Below are 22641 nucleotides of genomic sequence, written 5' to 3'. Positions count from 1 at the left end.
TTTATGTTGGGTGTCTGAAGCGTTCAGAACACTTTATAATTATGATCCTATTGGGTATTTAGAACAATTAAATCCCTTCGATAATTAAAATCAGTTACCAGTGGGAATTCAATTATCCACTCTATACGTACTGCTTTGGGTTTTAATCTGCGGTGGGGCTGTTGTCCGCTGATCGGTCCTTCCTCCCTTACTTTTCTGTCTCTAATCCGGCTATAACTGTCATTTTTATTCTTCCTAGAACGGGTATAGTCGGTTTCTCTTCTCCTTTTCTCTCCCTCTCTGAGGTGTGGGTTGTGATTGCTTATTTTTGTCTCAGAGCTGATGGATAGTGTCCGAGATTTAAGTTTTCTCCACTTTCGTAACATTTCTATTTAAAATTACTCTCTTGTTCAAGGCCAGGCTGAAAGACGGGTTTGTTTGCGTTTCGAAGTTCCAAAAGTGGACCCGGAGCTCTTCTTGGCTGCTGTCGGTATGGCTGGACATTGTCATTGACTGAGGCCAGGCTGCCCTGGAGGGAATAAGTGACTTGCACAGGTCTGGGTGTCCCAACCCTGCCGGCGGCGAGCTGAATGTAACCAGAGGCTGTCGGGACTCAGCCCTCGCGGAGAGGCGGGGGTCCTGTGGCCAGACCCGGCCTCCCGCACCTCCGCCGCCTGGGCCCTAGTTTCCGGGGACGAAGACCGCGGGCAGGATCGCCAGCACTGCCCTACCTCCCCTCCGACGTCCCGCCGCCCGGAGCGGCAGCCTTTGTCCTCCACTCCCTCACCAGCCGTCCGTCGGGTTGCATCCGACACTGGGGCTCCCTTCCTAATTACCAGCAGCTTTGGCGGTTGGTGAGAAGCCCACCTCGCCGGCAGTGGGGAAAGCCGGGCCAGGGCTCGGTTCCGGGAGGATTGTGGTCAGGTGAGGGGGGAGTCCCGGGAGGGGCCGGAGGTTAGTAAGGGCGCCAGGACGGGCGCAGGGGTGGAGTTGGGGCGGCGGCACAAGGGAGGGGCTGGAGGTGAGCCTGGAGACCCGGCTGCGGGCAGGGGTGGGGGCGGGGCGGGAGGTAAGGGGGCGGGGTTGGAGGCGTGCCGTGACGCGGGGGCGGGCACGGGGGCAGGGGGCCTGGGGGCTCATGGGCGGGGCTGGAGGTGAGCCGGGCCGGGGCGGGGGGCGCCAGGGCTGCCGGGCGCGGGGCGGGGGATACAGGGAGGGGGCGGGGCGCCGGGGAGGGGAAGTGGGTGGGGCGCCGCCGGGAAGGGGGCGGGCCGGGAGAGCCTTAGGGCCGGGGCGGCGGCGGCGGCGGGGCAGGCGCGTGGCCGGGTCCGGCGCGATGAGCGGAGCCGGAGCGGCGCCGGGGGTGGCGGACGCGGTGCGGGGGCTGCGGGTGGACGGGCTGCCCCCGCTGCCCAAGAGCCTGAGCGGGCTGCTGCACTCGGCGTCGGGCGGCGGCGCGTCGGGGGGCTGGCGGCACCTGGAGCGGCTGTACGCGCAGAAGTCGCGCATCCAGGACGAGCTGAGCCGCGGGGGCGCGAGCGGCGGTGGGGCCCGGGCCGCGGGGCTGCCCGCCAAACCTCCCAACCTGGACGCCGCGCTGGCCCTGCTCCGCAAGGAGATGGTAAGGGGAGCTCCGCGGGCGGGGGCGGGGGGTGTTCCTCCGTCCGGGCTCGCCGTCCCGGGAAAGTTCGCCGGGACCCGCGCTCTGCTCCGGAAGTCCCCGCGCCCACCCGCCCCTTTCTGGCTCTTTTGCCCCAGGCGCCAGCGCCGAGAGAGGGGCACTGTCCTCTCAGCTATTCCCTTTACTAGTCCTCTCTGTCCACGGTAGGACCCTTACCCGGGGGGCTTCCCACTGAAAAGGCAGTTTCCGGAGCCCGGGCGCCCCGAGTCCGGCCCCAGCTGGCTCGGAGACCGGCGGCGGGAGGCGCGGCGTGGGGTTCACTCGTGGCCTCGCGGCGGGCGCGGCTTGGTCACTCCTGTCCGGAGTCAGACAGACCTCCCGGGTCGGGGAAGGGCTTTTACTGCGGCGGCGGGCTTTAGAGCTGTGTGCGATTGTATCTTCCAGCCTTGGAGAGGACAGTTTTTGTCCTGGCAATTGGAACAGCCCTCGCCCCCTCCCCCGCGCCCCAGGCGGCGCGTGCAGAATCCGATTACTGCGGGATGGCTCCGGCCCCAGATGGCTGTGAAGGCGAATGCTCGGCCCATCCCCTCTGCGCGGTGGGCCCGAGCCCCCACGCCCGCTAGAGAAGAATGGAGGGGATGCGCTCCCCGGCTGGGTGAAGCCCGTGTGGGTTCTTCGGGCCGAGTCTGGGAGCCAAACAATGGAGCTTAGTTTTTCTCAGTCCTTGGGAAGCACATTTGAAGTGTGTGGACCGGGACACACGATTTCACATGACGCCAAAAACAGGGCAAGGGCAGGGATTTAGGTGGCACAGAGCCTTTCTCCAGCTTTCGTCTCCAGGCTTAGGCCAGGCCAGCAGAGAACTGGAAAACTTCCTGCTTTCTACGCCTTCGCTGGCCCCTGATCACCTACCCCTGGCCACCCGCTCTCTTTTTGCCCCTTCCTTTCTCTCAGTGCCTGTCCTAAGTACAGGTAAAAACTTTATTAAGGAAATCTAATATACGAAATCCGCTCTTTTCCTAAGAATAAATTTGCCGAAAAGCTTATCACAGAAACCCTTTAAATATGGATCTAGTACATTAAGATGTTGTTTAGAAGCATTCAGTTTATGCCTCCTTTTTTTCAGGAGCATATCCATTCTGAAAAGTTAGACAATTAAATCTAGAAAAGCCCCCTAAAATAACATTTTTTAATCAATCAGATATTGTCTTCCCACTCTGTAGCTGGCATTGAAATTGTGATTTTCAATCCTCTCTGAGTAGATTTCCTAAGCTTCTTACAGAATGACTTAAATTCCAAGACAACCGTTTTTATTTATTAATAAACATTGACACCAGCATTGCACAGCTAGCGAGCTGTATTTTAATTAGATAAACCTACATCTGGTATGTTTACAGTCTGAACTTAGATGTAGCATAAATATGGGGGTGACATGGGAAGACTCATCCTGGGTTAAGTCCCATACTGGAACAGACAGGAAAACCTCAGGGCCACTCCTTTTGGGAAGCTCTGGTTTATAACATGCTCTGATGGCTTGGGAGTCAATGTGCCATTCCCAAAAGTATTTTTCCAGGTCCCTCCTGGTGCAGCTGAAGAACAGCCACAACCTTATAATTACGCCTTGGACCAGAGCTCTCTCTAAGCCTAACTGTTTAAAGCACAAGGAAAATAAACAGCGGTCTTTGGTCAGTCTGATATTTAGCTGAGAGAAAGATAAGGAAGATATGGCTACAGGCCTTGACAAGTCCTTTCACAGAATGTCACAAGGTCTTTTAAAAGTGCTCTAGGTCTGTTGGCTTTAAGAGATTTACTACCCTGGGGCAATGGGGTCTGAGTGGTAACCCAAGCTGAGTTCATTCCTGAATTATCTGTGCAATAGTTTGTGTTGATCTATTTAATTGGAAGGCCTGAGGTCAAATCTGTGTCAAGGGACATACTAGCAGTCGTGGCCGAATGTGATGAATCCCTTTTTGAAAAAGTCCTGTGCAATCACAGATTAATGTAATTAATCTTTTTTTTTTTTTTTTAAGTCCTGTGCAAGCAGTGGTGGTGTGGGAAGGCCTCTGAAGGCAACAGAATTTTATCAAGGGACAAGGGCAGTGGGAAAGGAGCAGCAAAGCCAGAATAAGGGAATAGCGTCAATGTGATTGCAGGGTGTGTAGAAAGAGCGGGAAGTGTGCTGGGAGAAGGTGAGAGCCTCCAGCAGGGCGGGGGCCAGTGAACAGGAAACAGGAATCCAATGCGAGATGCGTCTCTGATGCAGAAAATGTGGGGAGGTGACTTGAGCGTTTTTATGGAAAGTGTGGCTAAGCAAAACAATTAAAAATCACTCACAGTCTGAGCACCTAGACATAGTCACTGTTAATCGTTAGGGGTATCTCCTGTGTAGGCACAATGTAAATGCTTTCTATGCATAACTTCTCCGTGAGATGGATACTCTATTTTATTTATCTATTTGTTTACTGACACAGGATGTGACATTAGTTTCGGGTGTGCAACGTAGTGACTCAAGTCTGTGTGCTCACTGCGAGTGTATCCACCATCTGTCACCGTACGAGCCTGTTACCATACCATTGACTCACTGTATGCTCTATGCTCTACTTTCCATCCCTGTGACTTACTCATTCCGGAACTGGACGCCTGCACCTCCCATTCCCTTTTGCCCATTTTGCTTATCCTCCCTACCCCCATCTCCTCTGGCAACCATCGGTTTGTTCTCTGTATTTATGGGTCTGTTTCTGCTTTTTGTTTGTTTGTTCATTTGTTTTGCTTTTTAGATTCCACGTGTAAGTGAAATCATATGGTATTTGTCTTTCTGTGTCTGACTTATTGCGCTTAGCATAATACCTTCTAGGTCCATCCTATTTCATATATTTTTTAAAGAATCACTCAGAATTTAACTCCCCTACGATCACATATTCAACCAGTTATGTCCCAAAGCCCTGTTTGGTTTTTTTTAAAGATTTTTTATTTGAGCGAGAGCACAAGCAGGGGGAGCAGGAGAGGGAGAAGCGGGCTCCCCGCTGAGCAGGGTGCTGGACGCAGGACCCTGGGATCAGGACCTAAGCTGAAGACAGACACTCAACTGACTGAGCCACCCAGGCCCTCCCCACCCAAAGCCCTGTTTTAACCATTGCATTACAGTGCCGGCATGTGTATGTACTCACACTAACACAAATGCACACGGATCACATTATACGACCTTATTTGCTTTTTCGGGGGCACATAGTGCAAAGGTTTTCCTAGTCAATACACATTATACTGTGTGCAGTAACTGGTGTGCCATTGTGCGACACGGAATAACCTTGCGAAGCTGTCACTGTGAAGGTGAGGTTCATTGCAGCGATGGGGGAGTCAAGAGGAGTGGCTCCTTTAGGGGAAAGGTGGTTTGCCATTACATCAGTGGAGGAGCATGTCACACATTTAAGAATGAGGAGCTGGAGGCTGGGAAGGAGACTTGGACCTGCTGATACGCAATTGAGGGATGGCGAGGGTGGAACTTGGGGCGGTGGGTATCTGGGCCTTGTGAGGGCACAGGCTTCCGTCCTGTGATTGGTGGCGCTGTGCTCTGCTTGAGAATCGTGGTTTCCACTGCACCCCGCGTTTCAGCACTTCCCACTCTAGGAACCCCTCTTCTGTGAAGCTCGGTCCTGCGGTGGGTCCCCAGCCGCTGCCCCAGTGGGCCCGTTGGGAAAGCCGTGAGAGTCACACAGACAGTGACTGCTCTATAGACCAAAAAGACTCCTTTAAAGCAAGAGGCTGAGTTTGTGTGTGTGTGCGTTTTAAACATCAGATGGTATATAAAATCGCGCTCTGCAGATGTCTACGGGGTGCGCGTTAGGTGTCCAGTGCTGCGGAGATACAAGGGTGAATGGGGACTCTCTAGCTGCGGGGAACTTCCACCACCTGGTAGATGTGGTCATCTTTACAGCAGTGGGGGTGCTGCGGTCCGGACCTCTTCTCAGTTTCCTTGAGTCTCTGTATTAGTAATTGTAACTCAGTCTGAACCAGCTCTTGCAAAAGGAGACTCTTGAAGGGCTGGACGTGTACAGAGACGGACTAGAACCAGGGCTGACGGGGTCCCGGGAAGTCCGCTGTAGTCTCCTGTCTCCCCCTGCCATTTTATTTTTTTCCTACTGTTTGGACCGTGGCTGCTAACCGGGTCCACACTCAGTTTTGGCCATGCTTCTTAGTTCCAGTTTGTAAACACTGTGGAGGGACGCCTGTGGCCCCAGCTCGAGCTGTCTGGCCAGCCTGGACCAGCTAGTAGTGACTGAGGACCGAGTTTGTGCCTTTTACGGAGTTAGTGTGACCGTGTGGATGGGGTGGGGGTGCTGGGGAATCCCCCAAAGAAAGACCAGTTTGCAGAAATAGAGCATAGGGGGCCGTTGGACAGCCACACTCTTAGATATCTGTCACAGACCTCTTCCTACGGAAAAATACTTTGCCCCGAAGGACCCCACAGTTTGAAAGATTCTCATCTGCTAAGCTGACAAAGTCGCCTTTGCTCAGCAGACCTCAGCTGGCATTTCAAATCCATTCACGTGGCTGAAGGACACCCTTGACTGTCAGCGTCAGCCGGGACCCCTGACACACACCTTCCCTGAGGTTGGTACATAGACCACCTGCCCAGGAGCTCTGTGACTTCAGCTCGTCGAGCTTGGACACCTCAAAGAGTCATGGAAGCACAGACAGAAGACCTTCAGATATGGGGGGCAGCAGGTGTTTGAGGGTGACATCCCTGGCGGTTCTGGGGTTTTGCCTCTCAAACCATCAAGGGCAAGTTCTAGTAGCTTTGATTTGGAACCCCATTTTTTCATGTTTCCTCTTTTTCCCTTAGAACCATCAAGTAATGGGGGACCTGGGTGGCTCAGTGGGTTGAGCGGCCGGCTCTTGAGTTCGGCTCAGGTCATGATCTCAGGGTCATGAGATCAAGCCCCGCATCAGGCCTGCTTGAGATTCTCTTTCTCTGCCCCTCCCCCCTTCTCTCAAATGAATAAATAAAATCGTTTTTAAAAAATGTCAAGTAGTTATTTTGGTCACCAACCCATGCATGAGTGGGAAATCATCCACATGGAACTTTTGAGTTCCTGAGCTGCAATGGTTTAGGGGAAGAATTTAATCTGATTAAATAAAGCTTGATTTCGGAGACCAGCAACACTCCTCTTCCCCGCATTTTCGCTGAGAGAAGAACTAAGCGTCTAATGAGTTTGTGCAGTGAACTGTATTCCAGGAGACGTGCATTAGCTTGAATAGCCCACATCCCAGTGGATTTCAGTTCTTATCCTGTGCGTGAAACCAGTGTCTTAGGGAGGGGATTTTAGTCTTTAAAAGGTTTTATGGTAAAGGTCCAATCCAAGTCAGGCCTATGAAATGCCGTCGGAATAAAAGCGTTAGCTACCAATACAGCATTCTTGATAGAGGTTGATCATGGGAGAGTGGGCATGTCTGATGGCCTTTAACACTGTCTTTTCTGGCTTTGTGCTTTCACTGGTCTTACCACCAGCCCCAGGATCCCCGAGGCTGCTGGTGGGAATGCTGATTCCTGGGCCTCTTCCTACACCGGCAGTATCCGAATCTAGGAGAAAGCAGAGTCCACATTTTTAACAAGCCCTTTCAGAGCTGGGAAGCTCCTGACCCAGGCATCAAGAGCTTGAATTCTGTAATTAGATTACGTGATATAATTTGGGCAAGTACTTCACTATTTTCAGCTATAGATCCCCTATGGGGAAAAAGAGAATTAAATGCCACAAAGGCTCCTTTTGTTTTTGTTTTTAAAGATTTTTATGTATTTGAGAGCGAGAAATAGAACATGCGAGAGAGCACGAGTGGGGGGTGGGCAGAGGGAGAAGCCCCTGCTGAGCAAGGAGCCGGACCGGGACTCAGTCCCAGAACCGTGAGGTCATGACCTGAGCCAAGGGCAGACCCTTAACTGACTGAGCCACCCAGGTGCCCACAAAGGCCCCTTTTGGCTCTAGCAATAGAATTCTTTTCCCCTCCTGCCATTCTGGGTGTTTACAGTGCCTGCAGAAGTTTGCTGTGTCATAAAATTAATGTAGGCACGAGTGCAGGACCTACCTATTGCAGTGTGCTTGGTGTCCCTGGGACACTTCACAGCTGTACCTGGTAGTTGTAAATTCTACAAAGAAAAGGAGGAGCCGTGCAGGTTTGCTATTGGACTCCACTCATCAAAAATTAGGCTGGCTGTAATAGTTCTTAAAGTTTTGAGGCCATAATTACTCTGTAATGGTACTTGTCCCCACCCCAGGATTCACCCAATAAAAACACAACTAGAAAAGTGTGTATATATAAAAGTTCATGTGTTTGAAAGCACACTTGTGTCCTTGGGGTGGGGGTGGGGGCTGTAAGGGCAGGCAGGTGGGGTCCCTGGCCCGGTTTCATTCACTTTTTTTTTTTTTTTTAAGGTTTTATTTATTTGAGAGAGAGCAAGCATGAGCCGGGAGAGGGGCGGAGGGACAAGGAGAGTCCCCACTGACCACTGAGCGGGGAGCCCCAAGTGGGACTCCATCCCAAAACCCTGGGATCATGACCTGAGCCAAAGTCCGCGCTTCACTGACCGAGCCCCCCAGGCGCCCCTGGTTTCATTCACTTTTGATGTTACCTCTAAGTGAGGTTATACTTACAGTCCCAAGATTTGAAGATAGAGGATTGAAAGATCTTTTTCATATCACCTTATCTACCACTGTCCGGACCTGTAGAGACTATAAATGAGTATTTTTCCTAATTTACAAGTTTCTTGCGAGAAGCAAAACCTCTCCTTTTCCCCCACTTGTGGTGAAAGGCATTCCTCTGTTGCGTGTGAATGAGACAGTGCCCCAGTTGTTGGGATGCCTCTTCACTGCCAGAGGCCCTCCGCCACGCAAGTGCCCGAGCATTTCTGCCTCTCCCGGGGCCAGCAGTGCTGTAGAGAGGCTGTGTGGCCAGTGGAGTTCAGGGAGGGCTCAAAAGGAGGACCGTGGCCCTTGTGCGGTTCCCCGCCACTGAGCCCCGGGTGGAGGCTTTGCAGTTCTGCTTCTTGAATGCCCACCTGAATGCCACAGTGACTTCAGACCTCAGTTTGAAAAGCTAGAGTTTTCACGATCCTGTGTATGAAACCCTACAGACGGGCCACACACTCCACGAACAGGAAACCAGCCGTGAGACTGCCTGGGTCAGATATTTGCCCCCAGTTACCCAGTGTCATTCTCCAGAGCCCTGACCTTCTCTTCAGCTCATTCGTTGCCCACAGGCTCCAGATGTTTCCAAGTGATAAGTAGGCAGGGCACAGAAAGGTGGTTCTTCTCTTTCCTGTTGCTCCTTCCCTCATGGACACTTAGCCCAGAGATGTACATCGTCCTCCAGGAACTTCGGAGACAGACAAACCCTCAGGCTTCCTTATGGTGCTGCAGAAACTCATTAAGGCGTGTGGCCTGTTCTGTTTTTATGAGTGCGTACTGCTCACTGGCCTGATTGGCCCTACGAGCAGTGGGCTGGCCTAGTTTTGCAGGTATAGAATCCCATCTACCAGGATTCTGGGAGGAAGCACTGCCCTTGACTGCAGAGGGTTGGGGGAGAAGGGAGAGCCTCTGTCCTTGGACCAGTGCTCCGTAGGGAAGGAGCAGCGTCTGGGGGACACAGGCCTGTTAGAACCTGGAGAGGCTGGCCTGAGGATTTCTGAAATACATGTGGAGATTAGAGACCATGGAAAGAGGCTGTTTGGTGTGTTCTTAGGTTGTCGACTGCGCTTAGAGAGAAAATAGCCAAGTTCAACACAGTGAAAGAGAAATGGCAAGGTGTTTTAACAACGCTATGCGAAGGAAAACAATAAGGTATCAAGTTTTATCTAGAACACTAGCAGAGACTGAAAAGCATGATCATTGTAACGGAGAGGGCTGGGGGAAATAGACACCATAAAAACAGAATTTCTTGTACATTTTTTGTCAGGTCTGCAAAAACACCACCTGATGATATGAGGTTTTCTAGATATTATCCTAGAACTTGGTTTTCTGATTTTAACTTCAAATTTTCTCCCCTAACTGCATCTCCTCTTGCAGAGGGGGAGTTTCAGTTAACTGGATATCATTCAAGGAAATGACAGAACACAAACTAACCTTCAAATGTGTGTTACGTTCCAGTGTGTTGTTAGCAAGTCACGTTTTCCCCTCCGGTCCCACTGATTTCATCATCAGCTGTATCCATGTCCGCACTCATTATCTTGGACAACAAGGTTTTAGGCTTTGATACAAGTCCTTGATGAGTGATGGTCTGCTGTTTGCAGCCCCAGGGCTGGGGAGGGATTGAAAGGAAAGCATCCTTTTCCCTTCTCCGCTTCTCTTGCAATTTCACTGTTATAAATTTATCTTATAGTAATAGTCACACAGTGAATAATACTACTTGTACACAGATGTGTATTTCAGTGATACATAATCATATATATTATATAATAGTGATAGAATACTCTGCAGTCATTGAAAAGAATGTGGTTCAGATGTTCACAGTATGAAAAAATAAGTTACAAAACTATATGTATACATTTGTGTATGTGGTAACTAGCTAAAAAACAGCTTGCATAAGCATAGTGTCTTGAGGGATGTATACTAAAATGCTAAAAGTGGGTATCTTTATTTTTTTAAATATATTTTTAAAGATTTTATTCTAGAGAGAGAGATCGGGGTGGGGTAGGGAGAGGAGCAGAGGGAGAGGAACAAGCAGACTCTTCACCGAGTGTGGAGCCTGACATGGGGCTTGCTCTCAGGACCCTGAGATCATGACCTGAGCTGAAACCAAGAATTAGACACTTAACCAACGGAGCCACCCAGGCCCCCCTAAAAATGGGTATCTTTAAAACAGCAGTTCTTACAGCGTGGTCTGGAGACATTCCCGGGGTCCATCATTATGTGGTGGTCATATTGATACATGTGATATTTTAAAATATTACCTGAGGAAACAGATCAACATTTGGAAGATCTGCGTAATACAGTGAGTTAGTGTTTCCCATTTTTTGTAGACCCAATGCTTGCTGTTACAAAATCACACATGGCTAAAAGATCCATTCGAAGTGCAAGACTAATGGGTCTTAATGTAACAGTATGAAAAGTGCACCGGCCTAGTTTCAGATTCTACACCGCGGCCAGCTAGAGGGTATTGTCAAAAAAGAACACCCCCAGTTTTCTGAAAGGCTATTACATATCCGTGTGAGGCCAGATTTTCTTCATTTACTTCAACCAAACCAACCTGTCACAAAGGATCAAATGCAGGAGATAAACCAGACATTAACAAGATTTACAAAAGGGTAAAAAAAAAAAAAAGACTTACAAAATGGCATTGTTTATAAAATGGCACGTTAGCGTGTAATGGGCATATTAGTTATGTTTAAGTGGATCGATATCAAAGTTTCTCAGTTTTGACTTCTAATAAGGTGAATGTTGACGGATACAACCCACGTCACGAAAGCTCGCAGGGGCCCTCCACAGTGTTTAAGACTATAAGGCGGCCCCAAGACTAAAACATATGAAGATAGCTGCTTTAGACCATGGAATTTGGGAAGGATGGTTTGCATAATTATGAAAAACATTGAAATTTTATTGTGATTAGAATGTTTTGTTTTTATAATGGGAAAATAGTGAAAGAATGAGCAAAGCCATTACTTAAAGAAAATGGTTGATTGCTTTTCTCCAGCTCTGCCTAAAGCAGTGCAAGAGGAAACAGGCTTCGGTGGTACCAGTATTAGTCGGGGTTAGAGAGAAGCAAGCACGTGCGAGGAGACGTTGCAGAATGGGCTCCGTCAGCGTGGATGCCCCCAGCTGTCCGCAGAAGAACACGACGGAAACTGTCTTACCTGGTAGAGCCGCTCAGGGGGGTGCCTGAGCTGCCTAAGCGTTGGGCGTGGCCTAATCTGGGGGTGCAACCATACAGCCCCTGTTCTGTCTCTGAATCACCGTGGCTCTGTAGAGTCTAGTCCTTGGCCTGGTGGGCCTAGAGTATTCACAGGAGCTAAAGCAGACCAAATAGTACGGATTCTTTTCCACCCAGGAGAGGAGAGTGCGGTGCGGAAACCACGTGATGGATTGGAAGCTTGCGTAGTGAGCACAGGATGACCGGCCACCTGGGACCTTTGAGGGCCTTTGGGGGTATTTCAGGAAGGCTTGAGTAGCCAAGTGAATAGCCCCTTCCCTACTGGATCAACACCAAGGGAGTCTTTCTCTTTGGTTTTTTTTTTGCAAAACAGTGTGCAGGTCAGCGCCCTCTTTTGTCACATCCTTTATTCAGAAATCAGGTTAGGATCCTTTAGGTCATTGCTTTATTACATGCCGGCCCCGCAGATACGTACTGGACACCTTGATTCGATTTGGGGCATTTCCCAAGTCCTTTCTAAAATTAATTCACAAGCCATCTGTATATGCTTAGTCACTCATTACATTTTAAAAAGATAACTTTGAAGTGTTCTCCTTGTAAGTGAATACATACTCATGGTAGAAAATTCAGAAAAGCCAAAAATAAAAGTCACCTGTGATGTTAGCAGCTGGCCACATACCACAGCAGACACTGTGGCATCTCCTTGCCTGGGTCAGCTGTGCGGACAGGACAGGCTGATGGTCAGGGCGCTGGCTGTCACTGTGCCGCTCCCTGCCCTGACCCCCACCGTACGCCCTCCTTCAAGGGCCTTCATCTTTCAGGATCCCAACTTCCTCGTCATAACAGAGTCAACACCTACCTCACCGAGCAAGGATGAGGATTTCGTATCTGTGTCCAGCCAAGATTTTCCAGTCAGTCCCTAGAAATGAACCTAGGTGTCTGGGTGGCGTAGCCAGTTGGGCATCGGACTCTTGGTTTTGGCTCAGGTGCTGATCTCAGTTTTGAGATCAAGCCCTCTGTGGGGTGCCACGCTCAGTGTGAAGTCTGCTTGGGACTGTCTTTCTCCCTCTGCCCCTCCCCCTGCTAAAATAAAGATATAAAATCTTTTAAAAAAAGAAATGAACAGTTAGCTGGTTAAAAGTTAGAGGCTATTTTAAGGCTTTCGATAGACCTTGCCAAGCAGTCCTACATCGTGTGCCTACCTAACATGATACTTTATTACTACTAGTTTTTACAATTAAGAGTATCATCCTTGTTGAGAAAAAAATTAAGCTGTACAGAAGGCTGCAAATAGTGATCCTGCTTTCTAGAAGTAAGTTCTGCCAACAGACCTTTCCTCCCCCGGTCAGAAGCTTGCACACATGTGTGCATGTACATAGAGGGGGAGTTCCTGCTCACGTATGGTTGGTAACCTGAGCTTTTGTGCCAGGCACGTGGGTCACTTCTCTACCCAGCTGCTCATCCCTTGAAATGACCGCCTAGTTTTTATTGTATGACTATACCCTGGTACTTTAAACCATGTTCCTACCACCTTATGTTCCAAGGTACACTTTCATACAACAAACTTTTTCTGCATCTGCCCCCCCCGCTCTCATGCTACGTTCCTGATTCTGTAGTTTCACTTGGGATCCATACATCACTCCCACCCAGTGTGAGGTGGGGTATTTATCAACTTCAGTTGAGGAAGGCAGCGGTGGGGAGAGAGACGGTCTGGTGTGGGGGTGGGCGTCATTTCAGAGCAGACCCCAGTGTGATTTCCTGACCTAACCCATCCCCACACACCTCGCACTGCTTCTTCCCAGCTCAGCCCACAGACTCGCCTGGGGCCCCGGAACAAGGCGCAAATGAGACCGTTTCTTTTGATATATGTTTCTGTTTTCTACTCATTGCTGTATTTGAGAAGAAGTTGGCTTTTGTTTATGTCCCTTAAATGTACTAGTGAATTACACCAACTCATTTTTAGTTTCATACATAAAGACTATTTTTTGTAAATACAACCTATTTCTTAAAAATATCTTAAAGTTTTTCTTGATGCTTTGTTTTGACCCGACAAAAGTTTCCTTTTAAAAAGTTCCTTTCATCTTCTAAGCCTCGTATCCGAATGGTCCTGTGTCTGTTGTAATTTTTTGAAAGTTTGGAAGAACTCTGTCCTCCACAGCACCCTTCAAAGAAAGTCAGAAATGTAATGACCCCAAACCCAGCTGGAGCCACCTGTCTGAGGTGTATTCAGTGGCCAGTCCGTTGTGTTTTTGAGACAATTTCGAGGATGATTCAGGGTTGTTTGGCCCCATTGTTAGAGATGCTGTGGATTGGTGAGCCCCCTGTGCTGCATGCAGCAGGAGGGGTGCAGGCGAGCTCTGTGCATGGGAGAGAGAAGGGAATGATCAGGAAGTGAAGCAGGAAGCCGGGACAGAGAGAGGAAGGAATGGCATCAGCAGTTGAAAGCGGTGGAAACTGGTTGATTGTTCTTAATTGTCTTGAAGGTCTAGAATAAGGGCTACAAATTACAGGGTCTTAGAATTCTGTATTTTTCTTCAAGTATCTGAATTTTTAAAATCTGCTTTCAAAAAAGAGCTGTATTTTCTGATTGCAGCTGTGAATTAGATCAGCCATCCTGCAGGGACATGTGGGAACACATGAACACATCACTACGATGACAGGCTTCCCTTGTTTGTAGAATGGGGACAGTGGTGAGGGTTAGTGGGCTTGCAGACGGCGTTCCCTGCTCCCCCACTCCTTTTTTCTTTAAGGACGTGTTCCCATTTGTGGGTGATTTAATCACGTCCTGAATCAATTCTGCAATGTAATTCCATGGCGTGGTGCCTCTCTCCCCTTCCCACGTTCGCAGACCCTTGGGTCTTCAGGGTTAAGAGACTGATTTCTGGGCCTGTCGTGAGTCTCTCTCCCAGCTGCAGACAGTGTGAGTCTAGAAAGAACACCCAGGGAGCAAACTTGGGTTTGGGTCTTCTGTCAAGCAGAAGGTGAGGCTTTTTTTGTTGATGCGGCAATAACCACATGGTCTTGGGCTTTCTTCGGGGCACGTTGGCGTGCTCTGGGCACAAAGGGCTGCCTCTTCCAGCCCTGCCACCTCTGCAGCTCCCTGTGGGGTGTAGCAAGGGGCCTGCTGGTCCCCACACGACCCCACTGCCGGGCTGCTGTTGCAGCCAGATGTCCTTTGGAGGGCGTCTCTACCGAGAGTTGTTTTCACAGAGTTGGCCAGTATCTGAGTGTCCACATGGCAAGGCTCTGTGCTGGGTGCTGGGTGCTGGGGATCCCAGAGGAAGAAGGGGCCACTGCGTGTGGGCTCGTCCTGCATTCGATTCTTCAAATCGAGCCATGTGCTTGCCAGCAGTGAAAGGTAGAGGGTAATAGTGCAGGCAGAGGAGGTGGGGGAGTGAGCAGCACCCATGGCTGAACCAGTCAAAGTCCCAAGAGGGGAGGAGAAGCTGGTGTTGGGCAGGGCGAGCAAGCAGGCTTTGACCGACACAGTGGGGACAGGTCCGGGACAGTCTGGGGGAAGGGGCCTTCGGCCCACTGAGGCATGAGGTGCGGGTAGGGAAGAGGAGAGTCAGACCGGATCATGGAATGCTGCCTAGGGATTTGCAGTTTGCGTCTAGAAAATTTCAGCACAGGTGTTGAACAACCACAGTGAAGGGAGAGGTGTCCAGGCTGGGAGTTGGCTTTGCTCGTGGCTCCTTACCTCCTGCCCTCCTCACTAATTTGGAGGATTGCTGGGAAGTCAGAGGAGCTTTGGTCTAGTGCCTGCAGAAGGCCCTGAGAAGCTGAATGTGCGGAGGCATGTGCCTGCACGTGTGTGTGCTTCGGTCCCTGTTCAATTAGCCTAAGCCCTTGGCATTGCTCGGCCGTGTGATAGGTGTGCGTGGGACCGAGCTGTCTTCCTAGGCGGGTCAGCCCTCCGTTTCTAGGCCAGCGTTCCACCTGAAGACAGGGCAGCTTTGTGAGTCATCGGTTGCTGCAATGCAGAGAGCTCCCCAGGACACAATGCGGCTCGAAGCCTGGAGGACCTTGGACATGGCAGCTGAAGAGGAAAGCCTGGGACCGCAGGGCTTTGCATAGTGCACGTTCAGGGGAAGTCCGCTCCTGAGAACCTGGCAGGGGTTCTAGAGCCGTGGAGCCCAGGCTCCTGCTGTCACCTACGCCTGCCCAGAGCATGAGAGTCAGACCCGGTCCAGGAGCATGTTGCTCCCTCCCCCTTCTGCTGTGTCCCCATTCTTCATTTCCACGGTGGGAAATGGGCTTGGGCTAGCCCAACCCTACTGGCGTCAGAGTGACTCAGTAGAAATAGCTCCAGGACACCAGATAAATCTTTCTATTAATTTTTTTTTAAATCCCAGCGTAGTTAACAACCCGCGTTGTATGAGTCTATGACTTTTTAAGCAAACACTAGTGTGGCTCTGGGAGGGTGTGGCTCTCTTTATTAAAGTTCACATTCCTTGTATTAAATCCTAGATCAGATAGGTAGGCGTGACTTTGCCAAGACAGAATCTTGCAGTCCTCGTTACCGAGTTCAGATCTGGACACTGGAGGAGCCGTGGGAGACAGGAGCGAGTCCAGGGAGACGGACCCGGTGGTTCAAATGGGCCAGAAGGTCATCACGAAGAGTTGATAGACCTGAAGCTACTGGCTGGAGAAGACAGTTTTTTCCAGGGGGTAGACATGGTGGAATGAAAATTACCGTCAAATAGTTAGAAGGCAGCTAAGAGAGAGATGAGATTTGTGTGTACGTGGAATGTAGCGTCAAGGGCCCTAGAACCTACCGGCTGGGAGATTTTGACTTTGAGTGGAGAAGCATTATGAGCTTGGAAATGAGTGAACTGATGTGGAAGGGTTTTAGGGTTTGAAGGTGAGACATTTAAGGTCCTTTCCTATCTGAAAGTCTACAGTGTCCACCCTGGCCCTCAAGAAGCAGGTTTGCTGGTTAATTTTCATCTGGCTTGACTGCCCTGGCAGCCTTCTACCGAAGGTGGTCGGGTGGTTCTTGCTTGGTGTTCACGATTGAGTTGGGCTAGGATGAACATGGCGCCATGGGGGCCACTGCTGTTTCCAGGGACCCTGCTGCCTGGTAAGTCCCACACCTGCCATTCCTTTCCAGGTTGAGATTCTGAGGCTGGCAGAGTGGAGAGAATCATGAACATAATCACCACAGTAGCAGCTGTTACTCTTTTCGGGAGTTGAACAGGATGTCCAGGGTCTCACAGCTAGCGCGTGGCAGAGCCAGCATGTGAACCCAAACAGGCAGGCTCTGCAGCGGGAACCCATGATTCCATGCTCTTCTGCCTGCTGGCCTGGAAGTCAGTGCTCACAGGAGAATACATATAAGTGACCCAGGAAAGACAGGGATTTGTGTCGAGAATACTGGTTTCTTCACTGGAACTGGTTGTCAGCATCGTCTGGGTGGTTTTTCCAACACGGATGTCAGGAACCCACTCTTCTGTCTGACAACACACGCACACAAGCCATCAGGGCAAGGAGTGATGCTGTCTGACCCATCTGCGGCAAGCCTGGGCGTCTCTTGGTTTGTCCATGGCTTGACCTATTCAAGGTGTACTTTCGAGAATAGGATGCCTTTGAGCCGGTCTGCCCTCTCAGACCTGTATCCTGAAGTCTTCCCTGAATGTCGTGGCAACATACGCAAACTCAGTGGGACTTGGTTCTGTTTTTATGGTCTGTTCAGGCGTAGTAGAGAGAGAGCCACTGTCTGCTTGGCCATTTAGCGTGGTTGAAGGCTGTGAAGAGTAACTTGGCATTTAACACCTGTCATGAGGTGAGTGCTGCTTTCTGGACCCCAGCTTCCCTTGTGTGCGAGTCTCATGTGGCAGATCTCACTGCTGGGTAATTATGAAGACTGTAGATCTTCTCTTTCTCTGTGTTTTCTGCTTGCGTGTTCCCACGCGTTAGCCCTTAAGTTGCTACACAGTAGCATTCGATTACTGTTTATGAAAATGGATGGATAGCTCCTTGAATCCTCCCAGTAGCCCCATAAGAGAAATATTATTCTCTTTTGTCATCAGCCAAGGTACAGAGATGATACAAGACTTGCTCAAGGGCCAAGAAGCAGAAGGCAGGTCTCCTAGCCTCCAGTTCAGAGTTTCTGCCCTTGGCACGGGGAGGGGGTGCCCCACAGAGGGGCTCAGCAGCCCTGTCACCAGGGGCTCCACACCTGCCAAACCAGAAGCCTTGCGGTTCACAAGATGCCTAGGTGATTCTCGTGCATGTGAAAGTGTCAGGTGCGCTAGTCTAGGCTGCATTTCCAAGCAGGTTAACCCTTCTCTCTTTGGGATTGATGGAAACCATGCGTTTCCCTGTGCTGACTTTGCTCTTTCCCTTGGGACGGGGACGGGCTATGGGAAGAGGGGAACTTGAAGATAAACAAATATGTGATTTTCCAATATTCTTTGTTCTGTCGTTACTGGTGAAAGTAGTTTCCGGGAGACTTTGTGGCGTCCCCCAAGTCTTACTGGACTTACTCAGTCGCTTGCTCTGGGACGTGACCCCCCAGGGATCTTAGGGTACGACTGACCTTGTCTGGAGGAGAAGGAGTCAGAACACCACTCTTGGGAGCCTGGAGGCCGAGCTGGTTAGAGGGTGGGTGCTCCAGGGGTGGTGTGTGTGACACTGACCGGTGAGCTGCTGTCACTGGCAAGGGGACTCTTGTCCCCGGGAGTTGAGAATGATTGCGGTATCAGAGAAGGCACATGTGGGTCCTCTCTGAATCTGATCACAGCAAGAGGAAATGACACACTTGGATCTTGGCGTCCAAAGTGAAACCAGCTGGGGCCACCAGAAGTTGAAGTGCTGTTCCTTCCCAGGGCGTGCCTGAGTGCCAGGGTAAATTTCGCAGGCTGGGGCCCGCCATCCCGCAGGTGTGATCCTTCCCTGCCACTCTGAGTCATGTCTGAGGTGTGGGCATCCCACAATTAAGGTTTTCTCAAAATTGGAAATCCAAAGCATTCAAGGGATGCTCCGAGTCGTTCACTGTATGGAAAGAATGTGCTGGCATGAGCAGATCGCTGGCTGAGTGTTCAACTAAAATTAAACTCAAGTGCTGACTTCTTGTTTTTACCTCCCCACCCCTTCCCTCAAGGTTGGCCTCCGACAGCTGGACATGTCCTTGCTCTGCCAACTCTACAGCCTCTATGAGTCCATTCAGGAATATAAGGGAGCGTGCCAGGCCGCGTCCAGCCCGGACTGCACTTACGCTCTGGAGAATGGCTTCTTCGATGAGGAGGAGGAATATTTCCAGGAGCACAGCGCCCTCCACGATGGGAGGGAACGGGGCCCCCCGAGGGACCTGTCGCTGCCTGTCTCCTCGCTGTCCAGTAGCGACTGGATTCTGGAGTCCATCTAGAAAGGGATCTCAGCAGAGAAGGAGGCCACTGCTGCTGCCGGACACGCTGTCAGCCTCAGCTTCTCCTCTCGAAGAAAGCTCCTGTGCTCCTCCATCGTGGGCTGTCCTCGGGCGCCAGCGGCCAGTGCTGCCAGTTTAATTGGGAGGACACGTGGCAGCCTGTTGCGATGGCTGGAGTTTCTGGTTAGGTGGCCTCGAGGTGCTCAGTGACCTGCTTGGCACCACGGTACCAGTGCGCTCGTGCCCACGAGTCCTGTCCATGCTGGGAATCTAACAGGAGGATCCTGGGGGACGACCGTCCCGGGCATTTCACACAGACGACTTGCACTAGTCTTGCAGGTGGTAGACGATTTGCTACTCTCTCTCATAGGAATTGCCTCCAGGTTGCACTGTAGGAGAACTAACATTTTGCGGCCCCCCTCCCTTAATACATCCGGCAGCCTTCCTTGCTTTCGTTTTGTGGGCGTTCAAGGCTCTTGGTTGGGTTTTCTTTGTAAGCTGCATTACTAACTGTCCCGGTGACTCAGTGAAAGCTTTGTACCAAAAAAGTGAACATTTCAGGCCACACCAATCAACTGCATTCCCTTCACCTGTCAAAATTTGTATCCTTCTTTGTCTCTCCGATGGAGGAGGGAGGAAGAGAACACGGACATGTGTTACGTTGGCAAAAAGAAACGGGGGCGAGCTCCTGGTTTGTGTCATTCGCTGTAAGATGGCATACATTTTTTGTCCTGGAAGATTCTAAATGTAAACTAGCATATTAGAAAGCAGTCCTGCCTCTTCCACTCGAAACAATGATCACCTTAAGCCTTAATATATTTATTAAAATCTTTGATGAACGCTTTATACTTTGTAGGTTAAAAATGAGGATAAAATGCTAACCTCTCTGACTGTAGTTGTGTATTATTTTGGTCTGAACTCAGAATCATCCATTTTCATGACTTGAATGCTTTGGGTCCACTCAACTACGGAAAGAAAACAATAGTTTGTTTTCTTGCCATTCAGGGTTTGAAAGCAGCTCTATTCCTCTATTGACTTATTCTTGGAATTGTTTTATCCACAGGAGACCCCCATTCACAGTTAGGTCTGGTGCTGTTGTATCTTTGACTACTTCAGACCCCCCGTTCTTCTTCTCTCTTTGGATGTGATAATTGCTCATTCACAACCCTTCAGGGGCAGAGAGAGGAAGTCAAAGTCATCCTCACGGACCAGTATGTTGACAGCCTGTTGCGTACGTGACCGTACATGACCGTGTGTCAGGAACTGGGGTGAGTACAGAGAAGGAAGAGCGTTCCTGCTGTTTTCCTGTGTTGAAAGTAATAGTTGAATGAGAGATCGTAGTAAGTTGCCTTCAGTATGTGGCCCAGCTGTTCGGGGGGACGAGAACAGTAAAAGTGATAGGACCAGGGGAAGTCTGGTCATCTTCCGGAAACTTCGACAATGAAAGGTTAACAACGATTGAACCTTGGGTCCACTGTGCTCAGCCCTGACCACATTAGAATCACTTGCAGGGGGCAGGGAGGGGAGTGGAGCTTTTAGAAGAATTTTGAGCCTGGCTCAAGAGCCCCCATCTTCGTTCTGATTTAATTAGTAAGGGGTGACACCTACGTCTCTGCATGGTTCCAGAAGTGCCGCAGGTGATTCTAACGCAGATCCATTTGCCGTCTAGTGTTCAGACTGGCCCGTGCAGCAGGCATCATGGGACACACAGGAGAGCTGCAGGCCACCTGGACCTAGCGATTCAGTCCCTGCGTGTTCACAGGACGGCCGGTGATTCTTTCACAGGAAGTTCAGGAGGCGCTGCTCCTGTCAGCCCGGAGGATTTCAGCATCTCTGGGAGGGAAGCTTGCAGGGCTGGCTCGGGTTCAAGGGGGCCCCTGAGTTTAGAACGCACGGCTTCCCTGGGTCTGCTGCCCCTGGGTTCTTCTGAAACGGCAACCATAGGTTCATAGGGCCTTTGAGTTTGGGGCGCTCATCTCGTTGCAAGATAGGCTCTCAGAGCTAGAAGTGGAATGAATCAGGGCAAGCAAGGGGCCTCCTCTTTGCTGTGGGGAGGGGCTGACACATTCCTCAGCCCGATGGTGAAGCGGCATATATACAAAAGTCACCGCAGTTCGTAACACGCCGTTTGAAATACATACACATTGCCCCAAACTTTCTCTGACTCCAGATACAGCGTAGCGTTGTAAATACAGCTTGGCGAGGAGTACTGACATTTCCCAAACCATAAGATGTTTGCTAATACACTGTCATAACAGAGGTTTGGCAGAGATTAGAAAATAAATTCACTGGTGTCCTTTACTGCTTCCTGGCGTACATCGTTAGCTCCAGTTTGGCGTGGGACCGTTTTGCTGCTCAGTGGCCAACAGAGGGCCGGGTAGGCTGTAAGGCAGGCAGACGTTTCCCGAAGCAGTGAGGTACTGTGTAAGGCAATATACGGAGCACTGGAGAAACCACCTTTAGCCCCGACGGCATTTGTGCCGTGAGCCCAGAGTTGCTGATAATTTAAACCTTGTGTTTCACAAATGACGCAGCTCCTCTCACACCCCGAGTGGATTTCAGGGTCAGTTAACCAACCTGACTCCTGGCTTCCATTTTTCTGTAACCTGGGGTGACGCCACTCATTCCACTGGCATTTATTTAGCGCTGGTCTGGGTCACGTCGAGTCAGACACTGAGAACACAAGCTGCAGAACGTGAAGAAACTCTGGCAGATGCCGCTTCCACAAATAGCCCAACATGTGAGGTTAAGAGTTGCGATCAGGGTAACGCCAGGGCCGCCGAGGCCTGGGAGACTCAACAAACACTGGGGTCGTTGGCACAGGTGACGTCTGAGCTGGTTTTGAAGAGTGAATATATTTTTTGTGTTTTAAAATTTATTTCAGAGTGAGTGTGCATGGGGGGAGGGGCAATGGCAGAGGGACAGACAGAATCTCCAGCAGACTCCCCACTGAGCTCGGAGCCCTACTCAGGGCTCGATCTCATGGCCCTGAGATGGTGACCTGAGCTGAAATCCAGAGCCAGCCAGTTAACCGACTGAACCAACCAGGTGCCCCTGAAGGGTCAATAAGTTCTTCAGAAAGGGGGCGCCTGGGTAGCGCAGTCGTTAAGCGTCTGCCTTCGGCTCAGGGCGTGATCCCGGCGTTCTGGGTTCAAGTCCCACATTGGGCTCCTCGGCTGGGAGCCTGCTTCTTCCTCTCCCTCTCCCCTGCTGTGTTCCCTCTCTCGCTGGCTGTCTCTCTGTCACCTAAATAAATAAAATATTTAAAAAAAAAAAATTCAGAAAGAAGAGTGAGCAGGCAGACGGAAGGGCATAAGGCCTCCAAAAACGTACGTATAACAACGTGTGCTTTCATAAAACATTTCCATTTCTAGAATTAAACATACAAGTCAAGTGATTTGCCTAAGGTCATGGCTAAACGACAGAGCTGGGGTTCTGAGATGCAGTTTGTGCTGCATTTACGCTTTGGGCCCACGCAGGGGTTGGGACAGCGTGAAATCTGAGATCGTCCACTGTGGCCTCAGTCTCACGTTGCAGCCCATTCGCCTCCCTCGATGGGTCGAGCAGCGCGTTCTACTGGGTCTTGCTCTGACTTCTACATGCATGGCCATGATCAGGGACATACGCCAAGCGTATGGGAGACCGAAAGGCTCTCTGGCCACCAACATCAGGCAAGGTGGCAGTTCAGTTTCATCTTTCTGTCTGGAGAAAACTTACCGATTGTAGAAGCCTGAAAATGTCTAGTCTGCTTGTCTTCGTGAAAAGCTTATCCTTTGAGTTCGGAGAGATGCGTCTTGAGCCCATTCTCTATGGAGGT

General features: G+C 50.5%; 1 protein-coding gene across 1 annotated transcript; it reads left to right on the top strand.

Annotated features, from left to right (window-relative positions):
• The first annotated feature begins 1288 nt into the window (after positions 1-1288).
• LOC113259038 (protein FAM89A) lies at positions 1289-19737 on the top strand. The gene is made up of 2 exons (XM_026504187.4): positions 1289-1600; positions 18561-19737. The coding sequence occupies exons 1-2, from the start codon at positions 1316-1318 to the stop codon at positions 18822-18824; spliced, it is 549 nt and encodes a 182-aa protein (XP_026359972.1). The 5' UTR covers positions 1289-1315; the 3' UTR covers positions 18825-19737.
• Positions 19738-22641: the final 2904 nt, after the last annotated feature.

This window comes from Ursus arctos, unplaced genomic scaffold (assembly GCF_023065955.2).
Source record: "Ursus arctos isolate Adak ecotype North America unplaced genomic scaffold, UrsArc2.0 scaffold_53, whole genome shotgun sequence".
NCBI lineage: Eukaryota > Metazoa > Chordata > Mammalia > Carnivora > Ursidae > Ursus > Ursus arctos.
This window is presented reverse-complemented; position numbering and strand designations above follow the sequence as displayed.

Excerpts from the sequence above, each read along its gene's own strand:
- LOC113259038 (XM_026504187.4), top strand. The coding sequence starts at position 1,316 with ATGAGCGGAGCCGGAGCGGCGCCGGGGGTGGCGGACGCGGTGCGGGGG. Across the intron at positions 1,601-18,560 it reads CCCTGCTCCGCAAGGAGATG|GTTGGCCTCCGACAGCTGGA; the intron begins GTAAGGGGAGCT and ends CCTTCCCTCAAG.